Genomic DNA, 21,972 nt, shown 5'->3' with positions numbered 1-21,972 from the left:
AGAAGCTGACAATAGCAGCTGTAAAGCTGAACCATAGCAGCCGTAGAGCTGAGTAACAGTGTCTTGCTAGTCGAGTAGCAGGATATCGGGCGTTATTGACCGAATTAGTGGGCGCCGATTGCTTGATTGAGAAAGGAATTGAATGGTAGTCGGTGACTACCTGAAATACTGACTTCATGATTTACCAGCGTGACTGGTAGCCAAGTGAGTTAGCGACGGAAGGTTTTGTATTACTCCCTGCATGTAATCTTTTAGCCGTGGACTAATTTTTGGAGTTTGTTACACCCAGTGTTTTGGGACTGTAACGATAGTGGGTAACATTTCTGTCCCTTTTGTTTCATCATTTTACTATTTGAGTAAAGTACCTCATTCTTTACTATCTTTAGTGAACACATTTTACTATGTGAGTAAAGTACATAATTTTTTTACTATTTGAGTAAAACGCATCATGCTTTTCATCGTGTTAAATTACTGTGAATAATTAACCTTTGTCCTTGTACTGTGTAAGGTCATTTACTTGTATTCACATTTATGTTGCAATACTGACCACTACGGTGTCCTAGTGGTTAGAGCGTCCGCCTCGGATGCGAGATGTCGTGGGTCCAAACCTCGGCCGAGTCATAACAAAGACTTATAAAAATGGTACTAAACGCTGGCTCGCTTTTCGCTCGGCATTAAGAGGTTAGTGTTAGGACCTGTCGGCCTGGTGTCAGGATAATGTGACTGGGTGGGACATCATGCTACATGTCTTCGGCATGATATCCCAGAGCTAGACATCACTATAAACTGCCACGCTGCATACATCGTAGCGATATGACTGAAACAAATTATTAAAGCTACCTTAAAAATCAAAATTACACACACACACACACAAACAAACATATATTACATTCTTAGTTTCGTACGGATTGTGTTCATTATGACCATTATTTGGATCTTATGCATGCACGTATTAATCATAATTCTTTTTTCATCCAATTCATTCATCAATAAACATTGCATTTGTATCACCATCAAAAGTGTTCTGTTATAAATCCGAAATGTAACCCTGTTATCTTGTTACAGAGGTAATATAAAAAATTATAATGTGTAATAATGTAAAGTCATCGTACCAAAACCTCTGGGAAGAAACGTTAGCGGCATTTGTAGCGACAAACACGTTTACAATGTAGTCCCCAGTTTATACCTCTAATGTTATATTTTTCTTAAAAGACATTTTGGAAATCGACAAATAACGGGCAGTTGATGAATGTCGTGATGATAATTCCAAAAGTTATAAAATCGTAAACTACTAAAAGGACCGTGTAGATCCAAATAAATCTCAGTTTTATCAGCCGATACTTGTTACAAGTGATGCATTTCCAAAACTGGTACACGGTTTTGAGCGAAATACTAGTACTGACTCTTTGTGACTCACACACAGGATAACATAATCATGTCTGTAACAAGATAACCGGATGGAATTTTCGGATTCACAACCGAACACTTTTGACGATGATATAAATACAATGTTTAATAATGGATGACTTCCATGAGCAATTCATTATGAATATGTGCATGTATATATAATCCAAATATTGGATTTAATTAAGATAAGAACGCACAGACTTAATGATGAAAAATACAAATAAATTAACTTAGCAAATACAAAGACAAGGGGTGAATGGTTCACAACGATTTGACAATGAAACGATGGGTATAGTTTACTTAGGTAGTAAACGATGTAAAATTTTACTCACGTAGTAAAATACATTCACTCAGGTGGCGAAATTATGGTGAAAAAAAGAGTGACAGATATACAACTTATCTTTACAGTCCCGAAAGATACATTGGGTTTTACGCACCCCAAAAATTAGGCTACGGCTAACAAATTACATGTACGGAGATACACTCCGTCATCAGTACACTTTGTTTCAGCTCCACGGCTGCTACAGTTCAGATTTACAGCTGCTACAGACTCCGGACACTCAGAATACTTCGAACACTCGGAATACTTCGAACACTCGGAACACCCTGAACATTAGACCCTCCGAACACTCCTAACATTAGACCCTCCGGACACCCCGGACATTAGACACTCCGGTCACTCCAGACACAGTCACATATACAGACACTCCGGTCACAGACATTAGACTCTCCGGACACCCCGGACATTAGACCCTTCAAACACTGGACATTAGAAACTCCGGTCACTAGACACTCTTCTCATTTCAGACACAGACACAGACAGCTGAAAATATATCCAATACCGTGTACTATACCTGACACGGGGATAATAACGTAATGTCGTTATACACGGTAAGTTATATAGATTACATTATGAGCACAATAATTACAAAATGACAGGTTCAAAAATAAACCTAATCTTGCTTGATAAGAATCCTACTATATTAAACAGTTCTTTAAAAAATGTAGCTTTACATTACTAATATCAATCCCTTGCTAAGTCGAAAACGAGAATAGAAATATGTGCATTATACTGCGTTTATAGAGAGCTTATAATTACGTTCCTTTTGAATTGTCAACAGTCACCCATTCTGAAACATTCAGGTATTTTGGTACTGTTTGTTTTCCTGTCCAGAAGAAACGAATACTCTAAAAACAAACAAGGATCATACAGATATGTCATTTTAATCTAGATCAGTTCGTGTGCGTTATATGGAATATCTTACCTAGCATCAATTATATTGTTAATATTAGACACGTAACATCAGCATGAAGTTGTTTTAGTACGTTAGTTATACGCATTATATTTTGGATGCATACAGATCTCACTGTGTACATAAACAATTGTGTTTTAAAGACATGATCCCAGTAAAAAAGAAAAGCTTCAATGTGTATTTGGGCAAAATAAGTTGAATAATAGAGAAAACAAATTTACCATCAACCATGTATGTTACAATTTACACAGGTACGCTTGACCTGCATTGTGATCTAATATGAATTGTGAGAAAATATAAAGCATCTAATGTTTCTAAAGGAATGATTTACTTAAGCATGAAAGGTTATCAGATGTTATGACAAAGAGTGAGATAGTGACTATGCCCGGGCATGAATGATATGTATTCGAATGTGGAAACTACAGAGGGATCAAGTTTTTAAAAATTATGTTGAAGGTATGTGAAAGAGTGGTTGAAAGACGTATCAGAGGAAGGGTAAATATTCATGACAATTAATTTGGCTTCATGCATGGCAGGAGCAAATTTGATGCAATTTTCGTTCTTAGGCAGGCGTATGAAATGATTCTCGAAAAAAAAAGAGATACTGGACTTTTGTGAATTTGTAAAAAGCCAAGAGTTGTTATTGTGTATTGGAGTTTAAGAAAAAAGGGAGTTATATAAAAGACTAAAAGAGTCATTTAATCCACGTATGAAGGATTATAACAATGGTGAGAAGCAGTGTTTAATGTATAGTGGATTTGAAATCCGAGTTGGTGTTCATCAAGGATCTTGCCTGAGTTTATACTGATCATAATTGTAATGGATGCCTTCAGTAATATTGCGATGCGAATGGTATGATGATCTGACTGTGGCAGAAGTCTCGGCGACGAACCTTCAGACAAAGCGCATCAGATTGCAAAGTGCCTAAGAAAGTAAACGTCTTAAAATCAATAGTATCAAAACAAAAGCCATGGTACCATTATTAATCACTGACAGCACAGGAAATGCATTGAAGCAAGTGGAGACCCTCAAATACCTGGTATCAGTAGTACAATATGAGGCAGGATGCGATAAAGATGTCAAACAGAGGATCAAGACAGCCTGTCAAAGGTATAAATACTTTTCAGGTGTAGCCTATAATCAGAAGATGATATTTCGATTTAAAGGGACACTATACAAAACAATGATAAGACCAATGCTAACATGTGCAGAAGAAGCGTGGTCAATAAGGAGGAAAGAATAATAACTCCTAGAGAGAACGGAAATTGGAATGCCTCGTTGGATACTTTGGATCTCACTTAAAGAGATGAAAAGAAATGAAGACGTCCGCCGAATAGTTGCAGTAGAATGCGGTTCGGGAAGCCAGATTCGGTATTATGAGCACTTGGAACGAAGGAAAGAAAACAGCTGCATCAGAATAATCATAAAGGTAGAAGTATATGCACAGCGGAGCCGCAGTATCTTACGAAACGCACACTCACTATATCCGATACTGGGACAGCTGAATGAAGGAGAAACCATGTGGCTAACACCTCTTTAGAGATTGACTAACAGCCGAAAGGAGATAAATATCTAATGTGTAATAAGTAAATACATCGTACTAAATTATCTGGGAATAAATTATAGAGACAGCTAGAAGCTAGTCCCCAAGTTATACTTCCAAGTTGCTGTTTCTATTAAAGGTGGATTTGTGAGAGAAAAAAATTCAAGTCCAGGCAGTTGAAGAATTTCGTTATGATTTTTCTCTGAACTACAAAAGCGTCAACCACTAAGAAGACCGATTAGATCTATTATATCAGCCGATGCAATTTACTAGTGATGCATATGCACAAAAGTTACACGGTTTTTGTTGTTGTTGTAGGGTTTAACGCCATTTTTCAGCACACAATAGGTTGTACATGGCGGCCAGTATTCATGGTGGAGGAAGAACCCTGGAAAATCCCGGAAAGAACCACTGACCCACGAGAAGCTACTGGCAAGCTTTCTTGCATACCCACATTAGCTGAGGTGAGATGGCAGTGATCCGTAACGGAGAGCACTTTAGACCACTCGGCCAGTCGCGGCCCCTCGATACACTAGTATTGACATGATACAACGACTGAAGCCACATTCGCACAATCAATTTTGACAGATCAATAAAATCATATTACAAAGCTGCAAACAATGTATATATGTTACATTTGGTCAAATTAAAGTCCGAGTTGGGTCAGTAAATAAATACAAAAAAAAACAATATTTAAATAATTTTTAATGTAGTTATAAATATTCATTGACATTTGATCACTTTTTGTGATGTTTTATAAGATATATGTCACGCAATGAAATTGGAGGTTGTTTTCGTTGAACAATGACTTCTTTCTCTGTCTAGCACGTCTTCCACATAAGTGTTCGTGTTTCGTCTAAATCTGCTTTCATTTTTGCTGCAGAAGAATACAAAGTAATATAACGCACTGAAAAGAATAGAGGGTAATTTAAATATGTAGGAAGTATTTATTTGTTTGTCATTTCCTATGTATGAAAACCTCACGGACTCGACATATAGTTGCTAAATATGTTCATCGTGCAAAAACATGTTGACGTACGACTTAAACTATCTTCATTGTGCTCCCATTCTAACTAGTTTTCTTTATCTTTTGAAAATAATGTGCTCCCTTGTCTTCCCCATTTTGGCAATATGAGGATTCATCCACCGGTACTTACAAGAACTCTTTATTGTGCTACTGGAACAGAGAATTATTGCGTTCACTGTGCTTTATTTAGATGCATCCATCCCTTTAATATTTCTTCATTTTTACCACCTGAAGACTGATGCACCTGATAATTTCCCCACATGTGGATATTCTGGAGTTTAGTGTTCTATATTACATGTTGATACTCATCAACGTTTACAGGTGTACCTTTATCATAAACTTATCAAGAAACAATGTAATAAATGATATTTTTATTTTACCTTTAAGATGGAATAAGATTTTAAAATTCCAACCTGCTTTCAATTTCGTTAGCGTCTTACAAAGCAGTTAAAACAAAGTCTATTTTACGACCTCTCTTCTAGGTTATCATTAATTATGATCTTCCAATCTGATACCCTGTGACAAACAACATTTTGCCACGCAAAAACATTTCTTTTAATTTATCAGTAACAGCCAACCAGCCAATCATTTTAGACATAACAAAGCTCCTGAGTAATTACAATTCCATGCTGCATATTGTATTATAAAGCATTTGCAACCCAAGTTATTATATACGTTCATCAGACGATCGTAGTATGTCAACATTACCAAGGTCAACATTACACTCTACATGAGATATCTTTATACAAAATAAGGATCAAAATTCAGAGTGTACTGCTTCATAGAAGAAAATATGTGTAAGTTTCTTTGTCTCCACGACCAATTTATGATTTATGCACGTTTTGTACGATCGTTTGAGACATCAAAGCATGCACCTTATTCAAAAGAGAATAATTTTTCAGAGTGGTTTGCCTCACTTTGTATTATCCTATAATGTGAATTACATACTTGTTCTAGAACATCTAAAAATAAGCTTCACTCAACAAATCGGAAGGTAGACCTCACAGAGTTGTTCGAATAAAAATTTGCACCGCTGATCAGACCAACAAAACAAGATTACAGCCGCAAACGAACCCAGTTTCATTGTTAAGACACCAAAACGCGTCAATGATAACAAGAAAGGCACCGACCGCTTGCCAGAGGCGAGTCCAGAAATATCTAGATGAATGCATGGAGGTCATTGAAGTTAAAACAAACAAAAAATACGTTTCGTGCTGGTCTTCTATCTTAAATAGATTACAAATGCATGACAAGAAAAGATTACGGTTGATGTTTAAATTTCTCTTTGCATATCTTGATAAAATATACAAGTTCAATTTATTTTTTAAGATTCTTTATTAGATACTGAAACTTTAAGTTTTAGGAAACTAAATATTCCTTTTCGATTTATGGAGCAGAAATTTTCAAACTCAGTATCATTGTTTTGGGTGTAGTATTTTGGTCAAATCTTTACACAGCGATTAATAAAGACTGTTTTGCTAAAAGACTCAACAAGCATAACATGCAAATTTCCGATTGGTTAGACGCAATGGAATCGAAGTATATTTGAAGGAAAATATATTAGCACATGAACATATGAAAACGGTGGAGTTTCATTTTTCTAAAGAGAGGGAATAAAGATACATAAAGGAGATATAATGAGGCTAATATTGATATTTTGTCATTAGCATAATTTATTTCAAACTTAGGCTTCATACAAATTGTGTGCATGTGAATAAACAAGGCTACAAGAGTTACTCCCATGGTCCGCAAAAAGGGGTTTTAGGTCATACATATCGATTCAATATTTTCATTTGATATAATTCATTGTTATTGTAATTCAATACTAAATAACATGCGCGTTTCTTGATGTTGTTTAATGAAAAAAAAATGATTCATATAAGTATATGATAGCAGCATGTATATTCGTCAAGTCGGGTGATATAGACGATAAATCGATTTCAATTCACTGTAATCTTCCCTCGATTAAATGTTACCACCACACACATACTCTCTCTCTCTCTCTCTCTCTCTCTCTCTCATGTGTAAATGAAAACAGGATGTCTTGTAATTTTTATGTGTCTTCAAAACTGGCTCAAAATGGCTTGAAAGCTAACCTTGTGGACAGTAATGTAGACAATGATTAATGTAAGTCCAACAGTTAATTTGTTTCTTTTTGTTATTGTTTAGTTTATCGTTATTTTCCTGTTGTTTAGATGGCTAATGATACAACGTTGTAATTATCTATCAAATGATATATGTACACATCCCCTTCTATACAGGTTGCACTACTCATGGTCAAGATACCCTTTTTTTTATTTCAGGACCGTTTAAAGCACTGCACGATAAATGTATTCTTATTTACCCAGTCAACTTGTTTCGTTTGTACTCCTTCATCAGAGTCACGTCTGATATTGGGTTTCAAACATTCTTTCGGAACAACTAAAACATTTGTAATTCGCTAATAATAATATGCACATGAATATATTATAGAGCGACGGAATATATGTTTAATTGCGTTACGCGGTTTTTAAATGTCCTTTTACTTTTCTACTTACCATCTGTATTAGCGAATAAGGCTAGACAATAGATTTAATGTGGTCTAAATATTGAAGTGCCATACTATATGACGTATTATGATAATTCGTTCGAAACCTTGACATTTAAGTCATTGATTTCACACCGCGACTCGAATTGTTTCCATCTTTAATATCGTAGCATCTTCTTCCTCCTTTTCTTCCTGAGAAAAAAGTATTTTACTGAAAAGGTCATATAGTTCAAATTTTCAAGCAAGCGTAACTTTCATATCGTTCGATCCAAATCACGCATAATACACCAACAGTTCGAATACATTGAAAAATATTAGAGAGATCAAGAGTGCATTGCAGCTCCCTGTAAACAAATGAGCTTTACCGATGACAGTAATGAATGGTATTCACATAAAAATTACGTTTTCCAAAAGGAGACATATTTCTACATTTATAAAAAGAGGTCAGCAGTTCTCCTGACATTTTAAACGACTTATTTTCTGAAAGATCTAATGCAGATAATACTCTATATATGCATGTATGTCTGCATGTATGTATGTATGCATGTATGTATGTATGTATGTGCATTTTAACAAAGACGATATCTGAAAACACGCCAAGGCGATATTGATCATAACCGCATGGCTGAGCAAATATATTGCAATAAGGAAGTTTTGTCAGACCATTCTAAAATTAACCTGTTTACCCAGCCCACTCTTTGTCGACCTGAGCAGGTATAATATTCTGCAACGTAATTTAGAATATTATTGGCGTTGAACACGCGCATTGGAAGTAAATAATTTCCAGCAGAGAGTTATATAATCGAAATTAATAAGTGTACTGTGAGTAATTTCGCCTCTGGTGAGATTTATTTACAATTCGAGAATGAACTATTCTGCAAAGGGTGAAAAAGTAACAGCGCTTATCGCAACCATACCAAGAGGAACGGCTAGGAGAAAACGATTGCTGCTAGTGGTCGCTGTTGTCATAGCTGTTGTTCTGCTGTGTGTTGTCATTGTTGTGGCAGTAGAGGCTTCCAAAGGGACACGTGGAAATGTAGCATCAGTGAAGGGAGGTAAGACAAGTGACCACAGGAATCTGTTCACCAAATATGAGATGTAGTGAAGATATCTTGTGAAGTATGATATATTAATTACTCGGTCGTCATGCGAGTGTGTCTGCTACATAGGAGTGCATATAACACCGACTAAGTAGCATCATGTTTTGGTGCTGCATGTTTAGTCGTGGTGGAATATGGGCTGGTGTGTGCGGGCAAGGCGATGTGTGCCATTTCTCCACGGACATGGGTTCGAATCTCCGTAGAGCACGAATCAAAATTTCTCCAACTTGTATGATAGTATTATTTTTACTAAATATTAATTCTGCCTATTATCAAGCATTCTCCTATATAATCCAGGGATAGCACCTTCCGTTCTGTCTGGTGTATATTTATATTTCTCTATATTTATTTCTCTCTCTCCCTCTCTCTCTCTCTCTCTCTCTCTCTCTCTCTTTATATATATATAAAGAGAGAGAGAAAGAGACAGAGAGAGAATATATGTATTGTATGTACGCTGTATCAATGATATACCACGAGATGTACACAATTTTCGTTTAAAGGAAGCGAGGCTTGCCGAGTTTCCTTTTAATGAAAAATTTATACGAGTCTTATATCATTGATGCAGCGTTAATGCGTTCATACTATACATATATTTTATTTATGTCACATACAAGTACACATACTTGCACTTTGAATGGAGTTACGATATGATCCGGGCAACTGTGTATTGACCGAGTGAATGAACTCTTCACATCCCTGCGAGTGTGTCAGCTACAAAATGTAGTTCTACGATTTTTCTTGCTGTTCACAATCACAAATGCAAATTGAAAAGTTGATTGTTTTCTTTTTGAGTTTCTATTTTTATTTACATTTATTAAGTCAATATAAGACACGCTCATGATTTAAACATGAAATAGGGCTTTTATAAAGATAGTAGTGTACTAAAAACACGGTTAGCTTCTTGTACACTGAACCTGAACTGTCAGGCATTCACGTACTGGCGTATGGAAATTAGCGTGGAATAGAAACTAAGCGAAATGACAAGCCAACAAGAGGTAATTACAATATTTTAATATATTGACAGTTCATCTAAGTCATTATCCTGCTTTAATTAACATTTCTAAAGATTATAAATATCTCTCTCTCTCTCTCTCTCTCTCTCAGTGGCATCACTAGGGTGGGTGTCACTCATTGCGGTAACTCATGGTGTCACCCCCATGGACCTCCTTCCTACACATAAATTCAAACATTTTATAGACAGCCATTTTGGTATCACCCCCTCTGATGGTGTCACACTGTTCGGTCCGCAACCCCTGTACCACCTAGTGTCGCCACTGCTTGCTCTCTCTCTCTCTCTCTCCTTTGGACGGTTCGACTAACCTTTACCATCATTCATAGGGCCAGAGACATCGTCGTATGACACAACCGAAAATCCCCACGCTCGTGTTTTCATGAATTTTCGCCCGTATCTAGCCACGTTAATCCAGAAATCCAGAGAGAGGCGGGGACGGGGGCCACCATTTGGACATTTTTATTTTTATTAATTAATAATCGATTTTTAGAACATTATCATAGGTTTAAGAAAAAATAACAACAAAGCATTAAATATGCTACAGTATGTGTGCCTCGTAACCGCCAAATTTAACACATAGTCCTAGTTTTGACTGACTACTGCAGCTATGTATCATTGATATTATGAACACTGTAGACAGATCCCAAGGAAAGCGTAAAAATATCGTTACGACGAACTAGAATACTGTAGGTTACTTGGTACAAGTTCAGTTTTAATGTTTTCGTCCAGCGCCATATGTTTTTCTCTCTCACTCCAGATTTCTGTTTATTTTGTACCTTACGCACGAGAGGGGAGAGGGGAATGGAAAAAAGAAAGGCTTGCGATGAAATTGTGTACCAATTTAATTTGATTTAGAAAGCAGGGACTATTGATAATTTTTATCGATATTTTCATATGTCATTTATGATTAATAAATGAGTAGAAACTCGTCATTGATCTGTAAGCCTGCAGTTGAAAGAATGTTTATATATTCGTATTATTGCGCCATAGTATTGTTATATCAGTTTGCTTTATACCATCACTTGAAATGCCATGTTATTTTTAATCTATGTGGTATAAATATATATATATATATATATATATATATATATATATATATATATATATATATATATATATATATATATATATATATATATATATATATATATATATATATATAGATAGATAGATAGATAGATAGATAGATAGATAGATATAGATATATATAAGAAACTTTTCCATACCAAACATGTCTCACAAACACTATAAAAACAAATGGTTTATTGCACAAAATAACAACATTAAACATATAAATAGATTTACACAAAATAACCTAGAAAGTACAATGTTTACAACACAGTTTAAATCTACAAATAACGACAAATGGATGAATGTCAAATTTATTTTTCCTGGTGAAATAGATGTGACTTGAGAACACTTGAATGTGAACATTGCCTTTTTGTGTATGATATTTAGAGGCAGTTCATTCCAAGAAAATGGGCTCTAATATGCAAACGAACTTTGTCCATACTTAGTTTTCACCTTGGGAATACTAATAATACGAGTGTCAGATGATGAGAACAAGCTTCTAGCATGAGTGAATACATGGGTGAGATGAGAAAAGTATTTCAGAACAGAAGGAGACAACGAAATGTAACATAGGGAAGATATTTTGTGAAGATGAACAATTGTGTTACCTCATATCCATGAGCACTGATGAACCATTGCAAAATTCTAAATCTTATATTGTTTTCCGATAAAGCGCCGCCGCCTCATGGACCTGAAAAAACAGAAACAGGAACAACAGTCGGACAGAATCAGACGATCACTGTGCCATCCACTCAAATTACGACTAGAATAACGAATGATTATGGTAATTCTGCATAACACATAAAGATAACATATAATGGAGTTCTGATCATTCCTGTACTCTGGTTTCGTATTCATTTTATCTATGGATAGGAGTGTTATAGAATCAATGTAGTGGGTCACAACACACACACACACACACACACACACACACACACATATATATATATATATATATATAGAGAGAGAGAGAGAGAGAGAGAGAGAGAGAGAGAGAGAAACAAAATTCTGGATGCAGAATTCAACAACCAGTAACATTTAAAAGTAGATTTTGTTTTTCAAAGTACAATTCAAAGTGCATCTGTACTTCTAAATCAATAAACCATTTAACACGGATAACATTGTTTTCAAAACTGGATCTACGATACAAATTCGAATGTGATGTCGGCGTAGGAATAATATCCGAAATAGGATAGTTAATTTCTACATCGCGACGATGGTGCATAGACCTAGCTAGCAGCTAGAACATTAAAAGTAGATGAAGCATCATATGCATGGGCTCAGATATTGTTTACAACATATCTAAGGACAAGATTAGACTTGCCCTTATGGACATTCCCCGCAGACGCCATATTGGATACAGCAGATAAAAGTAGCATTGCTGTTACTGTATAATCGCGTGAAAGGACGAGTATTGGATGCAGAAATAATGCTGAATTTAGATTTAGTTGGCGTTGCGTGAAATGATTCCAGATTTGGTGTTTTAACGACCGGATGTTTGCATTCTTTTATTTCGACGAATGTTATGGTTGACTAACTTTCTGTAAGTGAAAGACCAGTATTTGTCAACATTTTTCATAAGAGGGTTGATTTTATTTATTCCTGTAGGCTGATATTTAAACTATCATTGTACTGTGTGCGAGGCGCAGGTTACGCGCCAAATAATAGCAGCAATGTTTTCATGTACTAAATTTAGTTCGACATTTAGACGATTCTACTTTGGTTTAATTGGCCATATTCCGACGTACGTATCCGTTCTTCCAAAATGTCCACTGATCTACCGACTATAAAGACGGTCGCCATATTATTGACAAGCAATAGTAAAACATGGTTCCATAATGTGAGGAGAAGAAAGTTTCCCCGTTCGTAGTCTATTGACAATGACCAGTCAGATTCCCATAAAATGATGTGTGTATGTGTGTCTGTGTGTCTGTATGTGTTTGTGTGTGTAGAGAGACATATAGAGAGACAATGTTTTGCATTTGAATTAGTTTAGGTCCAAATTTTTTTCTCTCACCTAAACGTGATAATAAAAGGCAGTTACAACTGTTAGAAAATTTAGCATTTCATGAACATAATCTTTTGATGTAAGTTCCTGTGACACAAGGGAGATTCTTCTTTCCGTCAGTCATATTGGAGTTTTCACATGTATTGTCTTTTGAGACACAAAATCTTGTAACTGTAATAGTAATATTGGATGGAATTGCTTATAAGAAATGAATATGATTATTCTGAGCTCTTTGTAGGTTCTGGTATGTGGACCGTGTGGGGCGAGTGGACAGTCTGTGGGGCAGCATGCGGTTATGGGTTCCACTCGCGCTACAGAGTCTGCGAAACCCTGGACTCTTCATTCTATTCGTACAACTGCGAGGGAGATTATGTGCATGTGGACTTTTGTCAGAGTCAACCGTGTAAAGGTAGTGTTTATTTAATAGTATCTCCACTTAAAACAAAACAGTCAATGTGTAAACGTTTTGAACACGGTGGAAAATGTTCCAAATATCTTATCAATTTTCAAACATTTATTTTTCTCAGAAAAATACACAAGTATAAATATGTTTTTTAAAAATTATCTTACTTGTGATTTGATGCTTGGTGCCGATACAGACTATAATAAGACATGTTGAAGGAAGAATATACCTACAGAATGAAGACTATACAGTATAGCAATGCGGAGTTTACTCGTCTTGTTTGTACAAATGTATTATAGTAGATAAGCAAGACTGACATGTTGTGCTTTATTATAATGACCGTATCCTCCTTCACTTTACCTTAGTAATATTCTTTTATGAGATAGGTACGTATTTTAAGTCGAGTACTGAATATTGAAAGATATTTCTTAATAGGAAGAAAGAAACACAATCACTGGGTTAATATTTGTATTTCTTAAATCAATATGTCCATATTAGTAGCTGGTTAGTAAACTATACTTCATTTCAAACTCTTTTGTAAATTATATTAAGTAAAATTCTATTTCAAAGATCCAATTGTAATTCAAGTATCCAAGAAACATGTAATGTGCAAATCAATACATGCTCTCTCTCTCTCTCTCTCTCTCTCTCTCACACACACACACACACACACACACACACACACAGTTTTGTGTTTGTAGTTCCTTGTACGTGTTCCTAAATATATGGTGTGATATATAAAATAAGAACAATTCCATTTAGTATTTATAAATAATGGATGCCACTTATTTGGAAAATTAATCCATTTCATATACTTGATAGTGTATGGAAACTTTACAACATGGAGTGTTTGGAGTAACTGTGATTTAACGTGTGGCGGTGGAACTCAGGTCAGATCTCGAACCTGTACATTACAGTATGAAGACGAACACTGCATTGGTGACAAGGAACAAACCAGAGCCTGTAACACACATAACTGTCCGGGTAAAGGGATCAATAAACCGCTTTTTATTATAACTAGCATAGTGATTTAAGAACCTTATAGTTACCATTTCACTGGGAACTATGAGAAAAGACAAACATGTAAGACAATAAGTCGATTGGGGTAAGTTGACTCCTAGGATAGAATACAGGCATTTTAACTGTTTCAAAATGACACATCTTGCTGATTTGTGCCTTCAAAAGCGTGCGAAAATATGCCAAATGCACGTTCATTTAAATAAGTTTATTACATAGTTTGCTCAACACTTAGACTTGAATGCAACAGGAAGTGATTGGAGAGAGACGTCACATTCAAAGAATTTACATCCCTGCTAATCAATTACCTCCCGCATTCCAATTCTTATAAAAAGCAGTATTTGAGAAAACACCTAATCAGTCAAATAATTATCAATGTTCATCTGATGATTTCCGTTTCATTTTAGACTTCAGTGAACAGTTATTGAGTTTTCATAATTAAATAAAGCTATTTGAGTGACAAATAGGTGAAAGAATACAGTGAATAATTTCATCTCAGTCGAAGTAGAAGTCTGAGTACCGCTATATTAGCGCAGTAAATAAATATTAATACTACCTTTTATCTATTGTCATCTGGTTTTTGATATTCCTAAAAGTTTGCAAAATATATATAATTCCTGTACATTTATGTCTTACAGAATGCGATCGCGTATGTCTGGAAGGATCGCTCAGCATCGACTGTAGCAAATGTGTATGTAGCACGACCATAAATGGATACGTGTACGGTAAAAATGGTTTTCCTGTTCCCTACGTAACAGTTGCTGAAACTATCAACCCAAATGAAGTCTTAGCAATATCTGATTCGTTTGGCGCATTTCGTTTGTATTCCACATGCCTTGGAACTAACCTCATCCTGAGGCGTACCATGTTTCTAGACGTTGTTGTTAATGCGACAAACTCAACCACATATATTACCATGGAGTTGAATGGTATGGATAAGTATGACTTAAAAGGGATTTTTCTCTTATATGTGATAGTATTGGGAATGACCTTTCGTATTGTTGGTTATATATCCAGTACGACATACATACATATATATATATATATATATATATATATATATATATATATATATATATATATATATATATATATATATATATATATATATATATATATTTGTGTGTGTGTGTGTGTGTGTGTGCTTGGCACAAAACAAAGACGACAAAGAAGAAAGAAGCAAACAAATGAAAAACAAGGCAAAAAGGAATATCAAAATATCAAAATATTCAGCTTTGTTTGATATCCTCCAATTTTTACTAAACAAATCTTTAAAATTTCCAAAGTGTGCGTATTTGAGAAAATGAGAATAATCCGACATAACACTTCTACGTAAAACTGTCCATATATTGACATCGTTAAATGTATCCAACAGAGCTCTGCCTTTCCATCGAAGCATCCATTCATTCGTCACACAAATATTAATAACGTAATATGTAACCACAAAGAGGAAAGAATACATTTTTCTACTTTGGCCATTCTTTATCTCGAATAATAATAATAATAATGATAATAACTTATTGTTATAATTATTGGCGCTCAGAACAGCCTTTCTTCATTGTGGAACCAATCTCCAGTTACCGATTTACTCGAGAATCTGTCACATTGTGCTGTTTAGCGAGTGGGAGTCCAAACAGTTTATACTATGAATGGTAAATATTATCGCAAACCTGTATTTGTCAACCCATTAAAGCCTCTCCCTTTCATTCTTTTCCATTATTTCGGTCTATCCGTTTTTGTTGTTGCATATTATTGCATTCTTATGTTTGTGTCTTGTCTATGTTTTTTTCTTTTTTCATTGGCAATAGTTACACTACACCAAAAATGATATATTTCCTTTTTTGCAAGGCAACACTATATGTTCGTATCCCAGATTGCTTATTTTTTACATACATGGACTTGCCGTTGATAAGCGTAACAGAAGCTAAGAGAACTTATCAGTTGTTACTGCAATGAAGAAATCGCAACGGGGAAAAAGATGCAGAATGGAAGAAGCAATCCTCTTTGTTCTTCGATGATGCAATAATTTTAAATGATCTTGGGTAACATTTTTGAAATGTAACAATCATGCAAAATCAGTTGTGACTAAGAATGTCTCAAGATTTATGACGATAGCATTTGCTGCTCCATCTGATCAAAACGTTCGTTTATATATCATGCAAAGCAATTTCTAACTTCGCAATGATTTTTCAATCTACGCTGAATTCATTACATCTCTATTAATATTCATGCCATATTTGTGGATAGAATAGCATCAATTCAGAAAAGAAAACGATTCCTTTCAAAAGATGCAAAAATGTGAAAATACCATTTTTATGCCTGAAATAAATATATTGTTCTAATTTATGGCAAATTAGCACTTTATTATATGAATGATATTATTTGGAAAACTTAGTAAATATCTTAAGATAAAAGAAAGAAAATATTTTAGCTCAGAATAAAATAACAGCCCACACACCCCGAAAAGTGAATGTCGAGTAACTTATAAAGATGCATTTGCTATTTTATGTTGTATTTTGTATATGTTGCAATCTAAAAATTGTACAATGAATGATCTTACGTTAAAATTGATACTATTAAAAATATATTACTGGCCATTCAAGAACCTATTAATAAATACAAATTGAAATTGGTGATAATGAAGCCAACAATTTACTAGCTACACTGTTGATATAATAGTCAGGAAACTTTGAGTGGGGTGACAATACCATGGCAAGATTTTTATCAGTGAAGCCAGTAAACATAAATCAATCTTTACTCAAAAAACTAGAAAGTACTGTGGACTTGAGAAAATTATTTAAAGTTCAGATTAAAAAATGGGCTCCTACCATTCGCATACTCACAAAGGATTACACATTCTTAACACATTAACATACGTGTATATATATATATATATATATATATATATATATATATATATATATATATATATATATACCTCAGGTTTTTAAAGAATTAGTTTCATTCTTTAAGGTTTAAAGATGGAGTTCTTTTGGAAAATTCACTGTACCCGAATGGCACTGAAGTTCATCTTGCAAATCTATCCTTTATCGACAATGGTGAATATAGGTGCAGAGTAAACAGTGATGTCGGCTCCTTGTTCTCAAAACCTGCTAGCATTGTAGTTCGTGGTAAGAGACAATTAAAAAGAAAAAGATTTTGCATTCAGAATATACAAATATTTTACCTCAATAGTTTACTGTTTCAGTGTCAGAAATTGAAATCATATCTATTTTAACACATAAAATATGATCACTTGACAGCTGCAGCATACAAACAATGCAAAGTTAGTGGATCCTAAATTAAATAGAATACCACTGCAGGAAGAAAGTTCTTTCATCTCACATACTAATATATACGAATAAACAAAACCCTTTGTTGACTTGATGTGATACATAATACCCAGATATCCATTTCCTTAAGAAAAGAGTATAAGAAAACTTTGCAAGATTATAATGTAGATTATCATAGACACATCCCTTTATCCATTTGTAACCGTTTAAGGATTGCCAAAATTTCATAAAAACGCCCGCATGCTGCTTGATTTTAGGTTTCTTCGCAGCAGCTCAAAATCCGCCATTATTGAATTTATGATACAACCCTGACGAGCGCAACAAATTCGATACAGACCAGAATCACTGAAACTCCGATAATGTAAACTTAACAGACATTAATAAGTGTCGGATCTTCTGTAATCTGAGTGTTGACAAGGCAAGGAAAGCAATGCAAACAAAAACAAAAAAATGAATACAAATTTCGTCAGCATGTAGAAACACGCATTGATCGTCACCTTGGACTTGCGTACTGACCAGTCGCGTGATCTGTGACTCATCTCGTGTGGTCCCTTAGGATACCGAAGGTTTCAAGAAATTGTTATTTCATCCACTTGTACTTCTGCAGTGAAGTAAATGAACTAAGAAAGGGCCATTAATCCAGCAACAAATAAATGCCTAAGTTAAGTTTTACAGCATATGTGAGAAGAAAGAGAATCCCAATGTATCGTAAACATGTATTAGTTCAGGAATTCTCTCGTTGTTTGCATTAAATGTTTAACTTGTTCATGTATGTTGTTTCCCATGACCAAGAACTCCTTCTATTAGCTCGAAACGCTAAAAAACTGGCTTGACACGGCCTCATATCCTGCTTTTGTGTAAATATATATAACAGTATCGTGGATCTCCTTATGATCTGGATATAGCTGGATATTTCGGCTACTTGCTCAAGATCCACGATAAATGAATAGCAAAATAGGAACTATAGTATCTATAGTATCTATATAGGAAATGTTTGCTCCGTGTATGTGTGTGTGTGCTTGTGTGTGTGTGTGTGTGTGTGTACATGATCTATCTACAAAGATGCATATGAAAATAATATATAGATTTAATACTTAACTTTCATTTATTCCTTTAAGATTACGAGGTGGACTTCTGTGCAGATGCATATAAGCAAAACAAACAGGCGCTTCCAGAGGACTGTGTGCAACCATTAACGGACAAAGCAGAATTTGAGGTTGGAAAATGTGAGCCAAAGAACTGCAGAATTAGAAACACAAATCACTCGAACGTGAACTCTTGTTCATATAGTGAAAGGTCTTGTTGTGGTGTCGCAGAGTATGACATCGTGACTATTAATTGTACGGGATATAGTTTGCATGTTTTTATTGTAAAGGGGTGCACTTGTAAGCCATGTAATACACCAGATATCTTAATAGAAGGCCAAGTACTTGGCATAACGTCTGGTACAGCATCTAAATACGGGGATGTTTTATTAAATGGAAAATTGGTAGATCGAACAAATAGATTTGGCGAGTTTGGGTTTTCAATGCCGTCTGGAATTCATAGGGCATCCATCACCTTTAGAGATAATTATAATATCTCTTTACTTGACATGAACAAAGTATTGATTCTCCCAGAGGAGTTTACGGGTATATATAGAATCACAGTCCAAATGTATGGGAATGGATGTTTTTCGCACTTCTCTACTTCTACTGGCAGCATGATTTACATTGGCCAAAGTCCTTTTGATAAGACAACCTCTGTAGCTAGTGTATTCCTCCCTGCCAATAACTTTCATAACACAAACGGGAGTGAGTATAAGGGGAATGCATCCATTTGTATTACATTTCTTGATTTGTCAAATCCATTATCGTTAGATAATTTACCAGGTGTTTTGCAAGCGATAAACGTGGAAGGTGTTACACAAGACCTCGATAGTCTCGGTATATTCAGTTTATCTTTCAGGGATCAAAATGGAAATAGGATACATTCTAGAACACTGCTGAATATTACACTAAACACAGAGAAATGGCGTGATATTCAGTCACTGGGAAACTTTACAGTGTGGGGTTTTTATGATAAACTTGGAACATGGCGAAAGTTGCCCCACGATTTTGATACAGGAAAATTTCCCGCTATTGGTCAAATTGATGAATCGTTTGGATTTCCATGGTTTACTATTGCTAGAGTAAGAAACTCTGAATCTTTGACTCATTGCTTCTTTAAGGCACGGTTATTTGAGGATGTCACCTTCAGACAAGAGATAGAATATATACCAGATTACATCAATTACCGACAATCGGTTACCAAAAATAATATTTTGTACCAGGATTATGGAATTTCGAACTCGCCATCCACACATTGCTTTAAAGCGATTTGCAATGATGGTTATGGTAGCATACAAATATCGCACTATGATAGCATAACACGTGAATTTATCTATTTACCTCCGGCCAATCAAATTAATCATATAAGCAATATTGGCATGTCACGATCGGCTCTCGAGACCATTAATTACACTGTATCCAGAGAGGGCGATCGGCTGCAAGTCACCTTTACAGTCACTTCTGATGGTCCTTTTTATAAGTCTCTTAAAATATGTCAGGAAACTCATACATCTCAGAATCATTTTCGATTCTACTACAAAAACAAAAACCAGGCCATTTACACGTTTTACACTAAGTTCGATCTGACAGAGACCGAAGTCAATGCAAACCCCCAAAAAGCACAGGCTGTAAGTCAAAGGGTCTGGTATCCCTTTCAGGCGGGGACATCATACAGGGTATGTTACGTAAGAGTCAGTTTAACATCAACAGGCCTAGAAAATTCAAACAATTCAATAACCGTTGTTGTTCGGAGCGTTGGTGGAACGCACAAAGCTATAAAAGGAGAAATTTTAGGAATTAGAGAGGGCTTAATTAAACCTGGCTGGTCAACTTGCATTGAATACAAATGCAGTGGTGAAATTGACACCGTATTCAGTGGTGGTTATGATTATACCAAGCTTAGCATTATACCCCTTGTAGGAAATAAGCAATCTTGTAAGGTAAGTCAAGACAATCTTCAGTATGAACATTACGGCTTACAGCCAAATTCAAATAATACTGGAAATTCAGTATTTGAAGCATATGTCCCAGATTATTACAAATCAAGCAGTGGTGTTTTCTCATCTTCTACGGATTCTCATAGACTAGAAAATGCTCGGAAAAGAGCTTTTAATGATTGCATGTCAGGTACGAGGTCGGCAGTTACTATCCATTGTGAGACTTGACAAAATGGTAAGCAGCAAATAGTTGTAGTGCATATGCCTTTATGACACAGTAATACTATACAAAGCTTAAGTGTATACGATTGAAAGATACTTTAATTCTTTTGTGACATATGAATTACAGGATAGGTTGCACAAAAGGAGTCTGAATAATTTAAAATAGTGTATGTTCTTTATATGTGCTAGTCATTTTGCGAATGCCAAATCCGTCCTCATACATATATTTTGATTATAATATTACTGTAGTCAATTTTGATTTGCACAGTATATTTCCATTTTTAGATACAGTGGAGTCTGCTTTTTAATAAAATCGGCAGGTAATTTAGCTTTGTTAGATTGAAATTGCAATTCATGTAAATTAGTTATGATTGGATCTAAATTGTTAGATCTTTAAATCTGGAAAATAGTTGAATTCGTCGTAAATTCATTTCGATGCAATACAATGAGACAATTTATCCTTGATATTTATACTAAGACCATTGCCAACAAAAAGAATAACGAGATTTTAAAATATATCTCAAATAAATTGCTCGATTGCAAATTGATGCATGTGATAAACCAAATTATTTTGTAGAAAACTATTATCAAAATTGTTTTCCATCAGCAATGTCGATCTTTCGTCTCAGAAATTACTTTCATTGAGAATGTATTTCTGAAAAGAGTTAAATCATCCATTTAGATTTAAAGGACAATTACTAAATCGACGAAATAACACTTTATGTTTAGGCTTTGCCAGATAAATATAGTTGAGAGGATACAAGTCATCGTCACATTCCCAGCATGTGATTAACATTAGTTTTTCTCCGTAAGTTCGTATAGAGTATATTAATCTGGTCGCAACTTCTCTTTAAATGTATTATCATGAAACAGCCATTCGTGCATTTTTCTCCTATAATTTAATAAGACGGTCATTACAATGACTGAGATCTTATATGTAAGTAGCAAAGGATAATTCTTTTATAACAAACATCGGTTTGAATTATATTTGCATGAAACGAATCATCGTTGATATAGTGTACATATGTATTAGTGTTTTTTAACTGGCTTTTCCTTTGTCGAAA

At 35.0% G+C, this 21,972-nt stretch overlaps 1 protein-coding gene across 1 annotated transcript; it reads left to right on the top strand.

The window, feature by feature from the left end:
• Positions 1–8,622: 8,622 nt before the first annotated feature.
• On the top strand, positions 8,623–20,914 carry LOC149794383 (cartilage intermediate layer protein 1-like). Its single transcript, XM_089969107.1, has 6 exons — positions 8,623–8,812; positions 13,187–13,357; positions 14,174–14,314; positions 15,127–15,307; positions 17,342–17,499; positions 18,780–20,914. The coding sequence occupies exons 1-6, from the start codon at positions 8,623–8,625 to the stop codon at positions 20,912–20,914; spliced, it is 2,976 nt and encodes a 991-aa protein (XP_089825233.1).
• The last annotated feature ends 1,058 nt before the right edge of the window (positions 20,915–21,972 follow it).

Source organism: Sinohyriopsis cumingii, chromosome 8 (assembly GCF_028554795.1).
Source record: "Sinohyriopsis cumingii isolate HCF-2022 chromosome 8, ASM2855479v2, whole genome shotgun sequence".
Lineage (NCBI taxonomy): Eukaryota > Metazoa > Mollusca > Bivalvia > Unionida > Unionidae > Sinohyriopsis > Sinohyriopsis cumingii.
Note: the sequence above shows the minus strand (reverse complement) of the source record. Positions and strands in the feature narration are given on the sequence as shown.